The sequence below is a fragment of the Colius striatus genome, chromosome 7, assembly GCF_028858725.1.
Source record: "Colius striatus isolate bColStr4 chromosome 7, bColStr4.1.hap1, whole genome shotgun sequence".
Classification (NCBI taxonomy): Eukaryota; Metazoa; Chordata; class Aves; order Coliiformes; family Coliidae; genus Colius; species Colius striatus.
This window is the reverse complement of record NC_084765.1, coordinates 19,535,764-19,551,546: the sequence shown is the minus strand read 5'-3', so window position 1 is coordinate 19,551,546 and position 15,783 is coordinate 19,535,764. Positions and strand designations below refer to the sequence as shown.

At 37.5% G+C, this 15,783-nt stretch overlaps 1 protein-coding gene across 1 annotated transcript in view; it reads left to right on the top strand.

Annotated features, from left to right (window-relative positions):
• The window catches only part of CPT1A (carnitine palmitoyltransferase 1A), a 53,172-nt gene extending 38,937 nt beyond the window's left edge, over positions 1-14,235 (top strand). The window contains exons 21-24 of the mRNA XM_061999174.1: positions 10,634-10,740; positions 11,980-12,082; positions 13,449-13,586; positions 14,056-14,235. Of these exons, the coding sequence (XP_061855158.1) occupies positions 10,634-10,740; positions 11,980-12,082; positions 13,449-13,586; positions 14,056-14,235 (528 nt within the window). The remainder of the gene's footprint in view (positions 1-10,633; positions 10,741-11,979; positions 12,083-13,448; positions 13,587-14,055) is intronic.
• Positions 14,236-15,783: the final 1,548 nt, after the last annotated feature.

Genomic DNA, 15,783 nt, shown 5'->3' with positions numbered 1-15,783 from the left:
TCAGGATGTGGTGCTGTTGATGCACGGTCATATGCTGATATGATGCATGGGATTGATCAGCTCCAATTGAGATTAATGAACTCCTGTTGGGAAGGGCTAGAATAAAAAGTTTAGCTGTTAGATGAAGTCTTTGAGATGGGAGGAGAATATGTGGAGTTTCTTTGTTTTGTGGTATTCTATTCTTCACCAGTTTTCATGGCTGCAGACCCTGGGCCAGAAGGTTGTAAGTTCGTAACAAAGCATAAGGAAAAATGGATTTCAGGGGTTTTTTTTGGATTACTTATATGGCACCTTGTGAATGAAAGGTGGCTTGAAATTGCTTGTGGCTTTTAGTTGCCGTGGTGATGTTTTTTAATATGCAAAGTTCCTAAAAATTAAGACATTAATATGTAAAATGAACAGTTCCATTTCTGCTCGCATGTAAACTGTCTTTTGTCTTAAATGGTGATAGGTAGAGGCCCGGTAGGTTTGGATGGCTTCCTAAGCTCTGAACTCTTAAGGGCAGCAGGGTGACACTTCCAAGATTTACAGACACCGGGTATTTCACAGAACAGATTTCTGGAGGCCATGTGGTCCAACCACAGGGTTGCCTAGGACCATGTCCAGGTGGCTTTTGAGTATCTTAAACAATGGAGACTCCACAACCTCCCCGGGTCCCTGTGCCACTGAAAAATGTTTCCTCGTGTTCAGAGGGAAGCTCCTGTATAAGTTTGTGCCCATTACCTCGGCTCCTGTCCCTGGACACCACGGACAACGGCCTGTCTCCATCTTCTTTGCACCCTCCCTTCCACTTTGTATCTCCAAGCTTAAACAGTTGTCTCAGCCTTTCCTTGTGGGAGAGATACCCCAGTCTCTCCATCATCTTCGTGGCCCGTTGCAGACCACTCATCACGTCCCTGTGAGCCTCTTCTGCTTCACGCTCTAGCCTAGGCTTCTGGTTACTCTTTGACTCCTTGTACTGGAAGAGAATTCGGCGAAATAATAGCTGAAGTAAGGAACAGCCACCAACCCCAGCAGACGGGCAGGAGGCGGCGCTGGGGCGAGTGCCCCGCCTCCCATAACGGCCCAGCGAGGGGCGGGGGCGAGCGGAACGGGGCTGTGCTGGGCCGTGCTGCCTGGAAGCGCGGCCGGGGGCGGGCAGGAAGGCGGCCGGAGCCCCCGCGCGCGGCTGGTCGTCCCGCGCCGCCCTGACGGCGGGCCCGGAGACAGCAGACGTTGGTGCATATGGGCCGGAGACTTAAGGCTTCCAGGGCTGCCGTGCGCCAGGCGGGACAGCGGGACTTGGGCAGCTCAGGCCGCCCGGTGCTGCCCTGGTCCGGCAGGCGCAGTGGTGCTGGTGCAGGTGGATCTTGCCCTGTGCCTATTTAATGGCGGCCTTGTGGTCTCCTAGCCAGAGGTGTTGTGGCCTGTGTTATCTATAACTGGAAACAGGGACACGAAGAGTACTGATAAGGCTTGGTCTGTGTACTGACACAAAGCAGTGTGATTATAGCTGAGTGAAATACATCATTTTTTTTAATGTGCTTTTTTTAGTTACTAAAGCTGAGTACCACAATTCTGATTTAAGTCTGAATACTGTTAATATGTTTAACATTACAAAGAGGGTGTTCTTGAGGTAAAAGCTGCATTGGCATGGTGGCCTCCATTTTCTAAGAGCGAGATTCAGAACCTAACCAGCCTCTTCCAACACTGTTTTTTAAGCTCCCCAGTTCCATGTTAATTGGGTTAATCTTCAATATTCTGTATATGTGATGTTTGGTTAAGATTATTTCATTCATTTCTAAGTAGAAAAACTTCCAGAGGAACACCAAAATAGAAAATCTTGTTAAATAAATATGGATCACTTGCTAGTCTGTGCGTGACTATGGAGAATCATATATTTCTAGATACAAGATCACTAACAGACAGTGGACTTGCAACTGAAATATTTAGTCAAAATACAGCTGTTAGTTCTGAAAACTTTAATCTGGAAACTGCAGTCATTAATCCCATTGAAGAAGGATCGCTAACAAGTCAAGACACTCATTTCTGCAATATAAATGTGGAAGAGACTTTCTTAGAACACTCCAAGTCTCCACTTACCATTGAAAATCAAAATACCGTAATAAAAGTTGAAGTACACCCATACAGAAACAACAGCTGTGATGATGAAGATCTTGAAAAATACTGGGAATTAAATCCTCCAGAAGAAGCCCAACATTGGTATTATCTGTCTTCCGATGGCAATCACTTTCTTTCTTCTATAGCAACGCAACATAAAAATTGCATTGTTCCATCTTCAAGCATTTTGTCTCCAGAAGGAACAGTCAATGAAAATGTCAGAACAATATCAGTAAGATTAAGTGAAATAGGAAGTTTTATATATTCATGCTTATTTATGACCTAAGCGTGGGAAATTACTACATTAAGACTGGTATAGGAGCCACATAATGTTTTAAGTTATGTCATAAATTTTGTACTAGAACAAACTTAATACTCAGTAGTAAATAAATTTCTGTTTTGTATTGCCAGAAATAGCATGCAGTATGAACATGTGGTCCTAACTGTCATTCTTTATTGTCCTTGTTGTGGGTGGTACTTTTCAGTAGCTGGGTAGTTATTTTGCTCATTACAAAAATCTTACCATGTTGCAAATGTACCCATTTTAGTTCTATGTATTACCATCTATATTATCAACTATTAGATAATTACACAAAGTACAAATAGGATATTAACTTATGTTCTTCAGTTCTACACGTCACACTTGTTATCTTAAAATTTATAGTCCAAATGAGTTTAAAAGTAATTTATTTGCAGCAGTAAACTGTAGCAGTAAAGCCTATATTGTTAAATCTCTATGAGACAAGTAGTTTTGTTAGAGAGGGATTCCCCATTGCTTAACACATTTGACAGTTTTTCTGTACAGTGTCAAGCCACGTTTGCTGTATTGGATCAATTACTATCCAGAAAGGTAGACAGTGTAAAACTTCTTGTGATGCTCACAGGACCAAATCTATCTGCTTGATGCAGGCTTTTCCTATGTAGAATACTTCAGTGTCCTTGCATCCTTGTTTATGGCTGTAGAAATTTCTTGAAGAAATCTCCATGTGGTAGCTTTGCACTGTGACTTCTAGAGGGGCATTGAGGTTTCCTTTGAGAACCTATATTGAGATGATGAAGTATGCCAGTTGACTTTTTATGTAAATATTTTAACAAAGAGCACCATTCTTTTATTGAAAAATCAAAAGCATTCAAAAACCTCCAACATTCACAAAAAGCACTTAGTTGAAAATGAGGTCTGATTTTCCCTTACAGAATCCCACCAAGGTGGGGCTGGCTATGCAAGAAGCCTCTTGTCGGAGAAACCATTGCTGGCACTGCCTGGCTCAGAGGGTTTCCCAGTGCACTTCATCCCAAAGTGCCTGCGGTCTGCCCTAACAATTGTCTAAGGTGTTTTGGGTTTCTGTCTGGTTTCAGGTTATGATTATAGTTTAAAAGTGTCTCTGGCTCAGAAGGTTGTATACACACATGCTTGGTATTATCAGTAGTTCTTTAAAAATTGGGACATTCAACCTTTTCACCCATTAATAAGATTCAGAAGACTGGTGGAAGCTTCTAGAAAGTAAAAATATGTAACAGTTGCCTTCTTAAAGGTGAAGTTGAAGTTAATGAAAATTTGCTAGTCTTTGCACACGAAGCTAAAAATTTCTTTCTGGCCAGCTCTCTTTTTATCGCACTAAGTCTGCATGTTTCCTTAAGCTTTCCTGTTTCTTGAAGGTATTAGAACAAAATTCTGATCAGGTTATATACAATTTTATTGAAATACAGAAAGCTGGTTGGTTGTTTCTATGCTGCTTACTTACCTTCCAAAACTACTGTCTATATGAAGAGGAAGCAAAGCAGACATAGAAAGCAAATTGTACAGTTTGAACAATCTCAATTCTGATTTGAAACTAAAAAATATTTGGGTTTTGTCTTTGTTCCATTTTCTAATTCATTTGGTGTAGTTTTGAAAATACAAATGTAGATATTAAGTATGATGCTAATATAGTTGGAGGTGCATTAGAACTGAACCATAACCACATGTTGAGCAGAAAAGATATTCAAGGTAAATAATGGTATATGGTAATGATGAATAGGCTGCAGCATTTATGTGCTTAATTATGAAAACGTAGGTAACCTCCAATTTACAAGGTCACCTTTAAGTTTTTTGTTTATTCATTTAACTTTTGACAAATGAATCATTTAATATATAAAATAGTTATAAATAAAACATTCTTTCCTTCAGGTATTCAGATCATTCATAGTTCCAGCTGCAGGTGAGTATAAATGTATTTGTTACGATCAATTTAAAGGAATCCAAAATAGAGCTATACAGTTACAAAACTTGACTAATTGCTGAAATAATAAGTGCCCAAAGTGACCAAGGAAGATTTTTCTTTTTCCTTCTACTCTTATGACCTTAAGGAAGGATTTAAATGACTAAATAAATTAATTTTGGGATTTGGCAAATTACAGTCTGAGCCTTTTCTGATAATGTTAATATAACCAATAACATTTGAAAGGAGAAATAGGCCACTGTTTGTTCCTGTATGTTCATGTTGAACCATATAGTTCAGTCCTGCTTTTGATTGTTCCTCCTCTCATACCACCTCCCCATTCCTTCAGATGGCTGTGAAGAAGAAATTCCTTCTTGCAGCACAAATTTTTGTTGTTGGAGAATGTTCTTATTTCACTTTGAAGTTACAAAAGTTAGGTGTTTTGCACTGGAGGAGCTGCTGGCAGTAAGCTTGTCAGTAGTTGTTTGGTGTGTTCTGTACCTAATCTGTTCAGTCTTCCTCAGGGTTAAACTGACTGCTAGATTTGATTTGGTCCTGAAGCTAAATGAATTTTACCAAATGGGCACACCATAAACCTTTTAAAGACATCAGAAAGACCCAGACTGGTATCTGATTTTCCCAGCAAGTCTGTTACTAAGAATATTAAATATTTCTTTCATGATAATGTAATGCTGTAGGGACATCAGAATCTCTTATTGGTGCTGTAAAGGAGTTCTTTGTATAAAACACTGATCTTTCTGTAAAGAAAATTTACTTTATTTTATGTACTAGAATCTTCCAGTGACATCTGTGGCTTACCTCAGATTAGTGCTTCCATCTGTGATGAAACAGTAAGTATGTATGCATGATTTTATTACTGTTGGAAGAATCTGCATGTGTTGAATGCCTAAAATGGGATTTATTCTAAGTGCTAGAGGGTAAAAGGTTCTTTCAGACACTGTCCTATGTGATCTGTTCACAAAAGTGTTGCTCATAGATTTCCTATGCTGCTGCACTGTAGAGGAAGGAAAGATGGCATCTGCATTTGTCACCTGTTTCTGTTGGCTCAAGTCTAGCTGGCTCCTGTCTGCTAGTTGCATGTTCAGGTTCCAGGTCAGATGGATCAGAGAGGGGACCTCTCCTGAGGCCAGCTGAACAAAGTGCCAAACACCCTGGGACCACTGATGAGGGCCTTTATCATGTGCATGGTGTATGTAAAGGAACAGTTGAGGATGTAGATATGGCTTTAACATTAGCCTTCCCTACCTGTGAAGAGATACTGTTTGCAACTTAATTATCTTGAAGTTTTTTATTTTTTGAAATATATTTTTCTAGGTATCTGCAACACAAACTGTAGAAATCCAGATATTTCATGAATGGGAAGTTTCTAAAAATTACTGGAACTTTTTAGCCAGATTTTTCCAGGCTATCCATTTGGTGGTTTAAAGTTTGTACTGAGAGGGACAAGACTTCACTTGGAAGTGTGACTTTGTGAAGATGACACTGTAAGAAATTAATGAGTCGGCTGGAAAGGTGATAAATTGGCTTTCAATAGATGCAAGTGGCACTACATCTATGATGGAATGCTGTGACACACAGTAGTTGATCACTGTAACAAAGTTCATCCGATTCATAGGTACAACTGACTTTCCAGTGTCTGAGCTGGTTCTTCCTTAGACTGAATCCCTGTGATCCCCAGTGAAGTTATATAATTCAAGATTAATTCTTGTTTTGCATAATTTGTTGTGACTATTGCCTTACTTCTCAAAGGCAGTTTCGAAATCAGTTGATGCTTTATGATGTTGGAGACATCGAATGCCGTTGTTACTGTGAAGTATGTTACTGTCCACTGTTACTCTCCAGGAATACTTTTACTTGAAATATAAACAAACTCATTCCACCATTGACAAGTAAATTAACTATTCTCAGTATGACATTTGAATACAATCCTTGCTTGAAAATACGTGATTTATGCAGATAAATTCTTACGTGTGAAATATTTGCTTGGAATTTAAATTTTAGATTTTAGAACATGGCTATTCCAATGTAAAACTTGGTATTTCAGACTGAGGTAAGAGAGGCAGTTACTAATAGTATTGAGAATCACCAAGACAACAATTTTTCAGAGTACAAATGTTGATGAGTCTAACTTCAAGTTACTAACGTTGCACAGTGTAGCGAAGGAATCCAGATGCTTACACAGAAGTTTTTCCAACCCTGTGGTAGTTATTTCCAGTAACTGCTAGCTATTTGTACCATGCTAGCATCAAGAAGTCTCACTTAGTAAGTGCTGTATCAAGAATAATAAGACAGTCCCTCCCTTGGACTCCCAGTCTAATTTTATCTATTTATAGCATATGTGTGTATATATGTAAAACATTATTTTCTATTTAACAGCTGGAAACAAAAGAAAAGCATTGTGAAGGTTGCATAATCAGAAGGAAAATTATTGATTTAAAATCACAAAGAAATGAAGTGAAATGTGAACAATTACCCTGGTGTCTCCTGATTAGTGAATTGCATCTGAAGCCAACATGCTAGTAAATAATGAGAATGTGTCCTACAGAGCACTTTAAAGAAGCAGAAGTCCATGTCACCTAGGTAGAGGAGCTACAGTGTTAATTCTCAGTAGCTGCTTCCAAAAATAAATCAAGAGTCAAAAAGCCAGTATCTTAATGCATAATGCCACTTTGTTTGAGAGATTCCAGTCTGTGATTATCAAGCTTTCAAGACAATGGTACTCTTGAAAACCTTGATATCGTTATACTTAGATTACAGTTTCTTAGATGAAAGCTGATCATTAGTTATTCATTCCAGATTATCTGCCAATTGGAAGGAGATACTCAAATACTCTGTATAAATAGTTGTGACACACAAGAGCTAAACTCATTTCATCAGATTCCTGAGTATCACAACCAACACAACGATCTTCAATCAGGTACAATAAAAATTAGAATGATCTCTAGCGTGTCAGTTACTGTATTGTAGATTGTTGATGTGCAACTGCATATGCTTATGTTCTTAAGCAACAATGAATCAAAGATAATACAGCTTTAACCAATTAATATATTATTTTATAATTGAAAAATTTCTAGGTGATTCAGTGTAGTAACAATCATTTAATGAGTGTATTGAGTTTTTTTGATAGTTTTTAACACAGACATTACTTTCCATAGAAAGCGCATTTAGCAGAAGCATCTGCATAGCTCTGCATTTACCTGGCTTGCCACCAAGTGTCACTCTATGCATGAAGAGTGGGTATGGGTTTGCATTAGCCTTTGGATTCAGAATGTCTCAGAGAGTCACACAGAATCACCGAATGGTGGAAGTTGGAAGGCATCTCCAGAGATCACCTAGTCCAACCTTCTGCCAAAGGAAGTTAACCTTAATCATTATTTATATGATTATGTGAACTTGAAATGATATCAAATTTAAAGAAAGTGGTTTCTGAGGTCCTAAATGTTGTTTAGCTGGAATAACACATTTTCATCTGAGTATCAGCAAACTACTCGAGTGTGGTTTAGTTTTCATTTTTAAAAAATATTTCTTTACCTAAATACAACTTTCTCAAAAACGTTCTTAACATAGTTTATTGTTTATTATTATCATTTTATTAGAGTGATGCATTTTGATGGCAATGTGGAAACAAAGCCTATTAGCATGGGGAGCTATGCAAGCACAAATACTGCTCTCTCTAGTGATGGTACTGAATGTGAGCATCTCTCAGCAGATGCTCCAGGTATGCAGCCTGTTTACTCATATTTGTCAGAATCCATCGTAAGAGTAAACCAAGCAGTTTCAGGCTAAAGGTCATATTCTTTTATAGAATTCAGACTGTTATTTATTTGCTATAGTGGTAGGGAAGAAAAAGCTGAAGTATGCACAGGCATATGTTTTTTAATTTTTCTTTGAGCATTCTTCTGTTTTACTCATCTTCACAACAAGCAAAAGAATGAGGTCTGAAAGTTTACAGAGCTAATCTCTTGAACTTTTGAATGAAGCTAAGGCTTCCGTTTTTTTTTTTTTTTCTTTCTTTCTTTAGATAGGAGAGAAGTACAGATATAAGATTCATCTTGCAAACTTACTATGACTAATGATTGGGTTTTTTCTGCATAGAATCATTTTGTCTGGAAGAGACCTTTAAGATCAAGTCCAGCCTTTGTCCTAGCACTACTGACTACTAGACCATTTCCCTAAGTACAACATCCACCTCTCTCTTAAACAGTTCAAGAGATGGTGACTCCATCGCCTCCCTGGGCAGCCCATTCCAATGCCTGACAACCCTTTCAGTAAAGAAATTCCTCCTAATATCCAGCCTGAACCTCCCCTGGCACAACTTGAGGCTGTTTCCTCTTTTTCTATTGCATACTCAGATGCAGTTCTTTACTAGGGTTTATACAAAGACTTACTCTTACAGCTGTGGTTTCCTGTATGGGTTTTTAGTACTTTTTTTTCATAAGCTAAAGACTTCTCTTACAGATGCTCTCTCAGAACTCAGGAAATATGTAAGATAATAATATGCTCAAATTCCTTGGTGACATATTGGTGATGGGTTCTTCTGTCAAGGATAATTGGGTGGTCAGGTTTTTATTCTTGTTTTTTGCAATGAGAAAAACATTTCTGGAGAGAAAACCTATAGGTCCTTCATTTACACTATTGTAGAGTGAGTTTGGATTAAAATCTAAATTGTAGGAGAAAATGTTAAGAGAAGAGAGACAACCTCAGGCTATTTTTATTTATTAAAAAAAGTTGATACCAACTTGCCTGTGTGCTTAATTAAAAAAAAATGTTTACACATGTAAATGATACTTTTTAAGCTGTGAGTAGTTCTGCTGTCTTCAGGCAAATGTCTTCATTTTAGATGTGGACAACCCTGTAACTGTACTGGGACCATCGTTGCCTGTTTCAGGTGCACTGGTTCTGAATGAACAAGAGGTAAAGAAGCTTTATCCTTGTTAAGTACAATATACACTCTTTTCCCTTAAGTCTATGTTAGGAAGTAACAATTGTACACATTTTCTAAAGACAGTTTAGCTAGTTTGGGCAGATGAATTCTGCGCTTAGGATACTTTCTGCATATAAAGGTTTCTAATTTCAACATTTTGTAGAATACCAGACTTAAAAATACCTAAGCAAAACAAATGTCATAGTTTCATAAGCAAAATAATTTTACTCCAGTTTTGAAACCTTTCATTTGGTACTATGTTTTTTGATCTTATGTTATTTCTGACAACTATTTTAAGACTGCTTTGGAGTGAAAGAAAGCATATTGATTTTTACCAGAAGAAGGGAAATACTTTCTTCTAGTATAATTTTTTTACACTCTTTTTCTTTGATTAGGATTTAACAGTCATTAAGTCTTTAATGTTTGTGTTGATTTTTTTTCTGTTGATGAAAATTGGATAGAAGAATAAAAGTCCTTGAAATGTTTGGCTTCTTATGTGTTACTTTCAACCAAGCTAGTACCAAAAAATTATAAAGTATATATATGTATATATGTATAAAGTGGATAAGTGGTGTGCATACAAACACAGGAAACAGTTTGTGGATAGCAGCCATTATTCTTTAAAAAGAGAAGAAAAAAACCCAAGGGTCAAACTGGACAATGACTTAGAGATTCTTTCATCTAATGGCGGTACATCTGCAAACTGGTGCCTAAACATGCTGGAGCAGTGGTGTAGATAGACATGTAATTCTTCTCGAACTTCATCCCAAATTAGTTGTTTCCTAGATTTCTTTTCTTGCTTTAAATATATTAATTATACTTTTCTTTATAGTCAGCTAGATTAATTACCTATTAAAATAACTGTCCCTCCCTTACCAGTAATATCAATATAATCCTGATTGTTCTTCCCTTGTCTCTCCGCAACCAGGCCCTTACTAATCACACGTGTGAAGACCTGCAGTGTGTTTTCTTGGCCTACGAGATGATTCTATTTTTTTTCAATTTTACTTATCCTTCAGCCAACTAGATGTCATATTGCCACTCAATGTAGTGTAAATCATCAAGTCACTAACCAGTTTCAATTAACTACTAGAATTAAAAGTCCCTGAACCTAGAATTATCAGAAAATTGAAAATAGTGTAGCAACACTGCAGCACTGAAAGCTGTTCTTGGTTCTTTGCATTGAGAGAAACAGGATTCCTGACATACTGAATGGTTTCCAAGAGGAGACGCACAATATTTTCATGACTCTGCTTCATTGAGTTTTTATCATTAACCTTGGCAATCAAATTATCCTTGAAACATTTTCTTTACATACTTTTTCTCTGTTAACTTACAAGAGTATTTCTTTTTAAAGTTAAAAAGGACAAATGCTTTTTATCTGGAACAGTTTGCAAATGGACCCTTACAACCTTATCCTTACAACAATACAGCCAGCACTGCTACATTCCATCTAGAATCAAATCTGCAGGGACCCATGAAAATTACCTCAGAGGGGTAAGATGCGTTAAACATCTCACATCCATGACAGTTGAATTTTAAACTAGTGATAACTCCTATATATTTTTGTGTTGCTTAGCAGTTTCTTCATTGTAACAAAAATGCAGTTCTGTAAGAATGTTTTATGTATCTGTCTTGTTAGTCATTATGTCAGTTGCTAGCAGTCAAGATGATGTAGCATGGTTCCAGGTTTTTCTAGGATCAGGGCAATTTTGCTGTCCATTTGCTGAAAAACATTTACTTTTCTAAGTTTATTGATATGTTTCCCAATCTAATTAGCATGTGTTTAGCTTGTTTTTCTAACACTAATGAAGTTGTTTTAATAATATTTAAATGTAGATCATTTTTAATTAAGAAGCAGATGTGAAAGCTTTGCAGTTTTGCAAATGATTAACAGGTGGTATGACTAAGGGCAGACCTATCCCAAGCAGTGACAGCTGGTGGATACAGGGTGGGTACAGGCTGCTTATTCTTCTCATGCACTCAGTGAGTCCACGTTTGTTAAGCAGCAGTAATACTGGTATAAAAAAATAAAATCAGTAACTGTTTCAAAACTGTTGAATAATTAGTTTTCATTGTAGTTCCATTTGTCTTTTTTTTTCTAATTTTTTTTTTCCTCTTTCAACCTGTGTAGCTTAACTTTTGGTTCAGGGGTTACAAAGTCTAGGAAACCATGTAACTGCACAAAGTCTCAGTGTCTTAAATTGTAAGTAATAGTTTATCAATGTTTAATAAATGCTGATAATAGTGTATAGATTGAAGGACAAATATGCAAGAAATGTGTGCTTTAAAATGAACAGTACATACACGTCAAAAATTGCTCATCTGATACTTGAATTTGGTGCAGAAGTGCAGATGACTGCATACAATGCAGTACGAAAAATAGAAAGCTAAGCTAGAAGAATTGTTCAGAGCACATCTGGTAAATTCTGTGTAGACTATATATGCTCTGTAGTAAAATATAATTTCTCTGTCCTGTTCCTTCTTTCATACATAAATATGCACAGAGATGTATACACGATATTTAAACTTTTATTAATTGATGGACTGCATGTATTTTATAAAATGTGAAATTGAAAGGGAGAGAGAAGCTCTGTGTCTGTGTTTGGATGTTATTAACTTAAGGAAGAAGGAACATTTTTCATGTGTAGAAACTTAATATTCTGCCTAGAAAAAAATTTATACTTAAGCTAGTTAATCTCTGAATTTCCTATCTTTTTTACACATTAATCATAGATATTGTGATTGCTTTGCCAATGGTGATTTTTGCAACAACTGCAACTGCAGTAATTGTTACAACACCCAACTTCACGAAATTGAGAGATTTTACGCCATTAAGGTAAATAAAAAAAAAAGGAAAAAAGAAAAAAAAACAATCCACTTTGTTATCAGCCTTCCTTATGAAAAATACAGGAGTATTGTTTTTTCCACTACTTATTGTATTTGAAATACATTCTTTTTAACCTACATAAAGCTAAATATTGACTCTGTATTATTCTTAAATAAGGAAATAGAGAATTAGCTAACTGATGGAACCTAGTGGTGATCAATGGCACAGAATTGAGTTGGAGACCTGTGGCCAGTGGGGTTCCACAGGGTATTATTCAACATCTTTATCAACAACCTGGATGATGGGACAGAGTGTACCCTCAGCAAGTTCCCTGATGACACCAAACTGGGAGGACTGGCTGATTCACCAGGAGGCTGTGCTGCGATTTAGTGGGATCTTGACCAGCTTGAGAGTTGGGCAGAGGGGAACCTCATGAGGTTCAACAAGGACAAGTGCAGAGTCCTGCATCGGGGAAGGAACAACCTCATGCACCAGTACAGGCTGGGGATTGACCTGCTAGAGAGCAGCTCTGCAGAGAGAGACCTGGAAGTACTGGTTGATAGCATGAGCCAGCAATGTGCCCTTGTAGCCAAGAAGGCCAATGGCATCTTGGGATGCATCAAGAAGAGCATGTCATAGGGAGGTTCTCCTTCCCCTCAGTAGGTCTCATCTGGAGTCTTGTGTCCAGTTCTGAGCTCCCCAGCTCAAGAGAGACAGTAAACTTTTATTGAGTCCAGTGTAGGGCCAGCAAGATGATCAGGGGACTGGAGCATCTTCCTTATGAGGAAAGGCTGTGGGAACTGGGACTATTCAGCCTGGAGAAGAGGAGACTGAGGGTGGATCTCATTAATATTTACAAATATTTAAAATTTGTATGTCAAGAGGTTGGGGAGGCACTTTTTTCTGTTGTGCCAAGTAATAGTTCCTGTGAGACTTCATCAACGTGGGCCTTTCCCTGCCATAGATAGCATCTTTTGTCACTGACAAAAGCATACCTGTGCCATCCATAAATATTGTATGTAAAGGGCACATAACCTCCTTAACCTGCCTTTTAGTACTCATGGCATTGTGAGGTCTTGGGACCTAATTAAAACCTGTTTTTCCAATCCAATGCTGATTTCAGTGAATGATCTTTGTCTGTAACAAAACAAGATGCATTTAAAACTTCTGAGATGTATATAACTGTGTATGCAAGGGTTCTTTCTTCACTGATAACTTTTTCTTACTGGTGAAGGTAGCATTGGCAGTGAAAGAAAAACAGCCTCAAGAGAATAGTAGATGGGTCATTATTCTGTAAAAACTATGTAAGTTGCTTCCCATGATAGAGCCAAGTTGGCTTATGAATTTCTCATAATGGCAGGTTTTTTTTTTTTAGGCCTGTCTTGATAGAAACCCTGAAGCTTTCTCACCAAAGATTGGGAAAAGGAAACTAGGAGAAAGTAAACCTCACCATAACAAAGGATGTAATTGCAAGCACTCAGAGTGCCTCAAGAACTACTGTGAGTGCTTTGAGGTGAGTCAAGTGAACTTCCCTCTCATCAGCTACTGCCTTGACATTGACTATATTCTGTAACTAGCAGTTGCTGAAAATAATCAGTTCTTTCTTTGCATTTTTCATCATAAAGCTTTTTGAACACAGGAGGCACAGTCTCCTTGTCATGGCTTTAAAGAACTGATTTCGACTGAAGTGGAATAGTTTTCTGCTAATCGTGGTAGTTTCTTTGTGTCTCTGGTATTTTGTTGTCTTGTGAAGTTTTCCACAAATTGAGGGGAGGAGTGGTTTGTCCGTATACAGAATATCAATCTCCACAGAGAATCCATGGAAAAAACTCCATCTTGCTTCCTTAGTATATTGATACTGATGTTCTTCCTCTGTATCCAAGACCAGCACATCCCTGGTGGTATAGCACCAATGCTTGCTTAAACGTATGTTTAATTTAAGATCTGTACAATTTTTAATGTAAGTATTCTGTATTTGCTAGGCCAAAATTATGTGTTCCTCTATTTGCAAATGTATTGATTACAAAAGTTACGAAGAAAGTCCAGGTGAAAGCATCCAGTTGAACGTGCTAGACTACGTGGACACTGGGATTGTTGAAGGATATAGCCCAGTCTTAACATCAACATTCAAACCATTACCAAAATTGAAGAAAAAAAGGTGAATATTTGGAAACAGCAATGCATAATCCATTAGTCTGTCTTTATTTTTTTTCTGTGTGTGACCATTATCGTAATTATCTAAGAAATTGTGATAAAAAAGACAGATGTCTTATATATGAGTTATTTCACATAGGATTTGCCATCTTATTTCTGCAAATACAAATCTAAAGAAGAGTCTGTAATTATTCTCTAAGACGACAGTATACAGAGGTTAGGGATATATGTATTAGTTCTGCTTACAAAACAGCAGTTATTCATGTATTGATCATATATTGTCTCAACTTTTTTTTTTGCCTTAGCTTCTTTATGGTTTTCCTTCAGTTTCTCTCTTCTTAAATTTTTCTATGTGCATTTCTAACAAAACCTTGATCAAAGAAGTACTAAGAAAATTATGTTGCTAATATGTTTTTGATGTTCAATCAATAAGCCTGTTTATAGCATTGCTTCTTCCCATCTTTTCTTCCTTTGGTCCACCTCCTGTCAATTTTACTTGTGTTTGCAATTTGGATTGTAAAATATTCTAAGAAGGCCATGCTGACCTGATGTTGTTATGCTTCCTAAAGTAGTTGTAGCCTAATCTCTACTTTTTGTTGGTTTAAAATAGTTTTCCTGGTAACTAGAAACAACTGTTAATAATAGAATTAATTAAACCACCTCTTAATTGATTTTGAGGAGCTTTACTCCAGGGTGTAAAATTTTCAATTTGCATACATCATTTTCTTTCCAACAATCATTACCTTGAAATTCTTTTCCTAATTCCATTTTTAAAATACTTTTCAATGATCTATTTAAAAAATATTTTAATAGTTTCTGTAGTTGGTAGTGTATTGATGGGGTAGATGGTGCCAAGTCATGTCTTTGGTTGAATTACAGAGTAGGATGTGTTACATTATCAATATAATAGAATGAGTTATGATGCTAATGACTGGCAGTTTCAAGAGTTTTTTCAAAGCAAGGCTGCTGAGGTTCCATTCAGGGAATCTTTGAGGGGCTTGAAGTTGTGTGGTGTTTAACCCCCCAACCAAAGCCATTCTATTACTCTCCCTCCTAAGCTGAACAGGTGAGACAGAAATACACTAAAGGGTGTGTGAGTCAAGATAAGGACAGGGAAGTTACTCAGCAATTACTGTAATGGGCAAAACAGGCTCAACTTGGGGAGAACTGGTTTGATTTATTAACAACCGATTAAAATGAAGTAGGGAAATGTGAAATAAAAGCTGACTCTTTAAAGACCACCCCCACCTCAAGTTTCTACCTCCTCCCCACAGTGGCACAGGGGATAAGGAATGGAGGTTACAGTCAGTTCATCACAGAAGGTCTTTGCCGCTGCTTCCTCTCAGGGGGAGGACTCCTCACACTTCCCACTGCTACAGTGTGGGATCCCTCCCATGGGAGATAGGCCTCCACAAACTTCTGCAACATAGGTCCTTCACACAGGGTACAGTTCTTCACAAACTGCTCCAGCATCGGTCTCATCCACGGGGAAACAGCCCTTCAGGAATGGACTGCTCCAGTGTGGGTCCTCCAACAGGTTACAAGTCCTGACAACA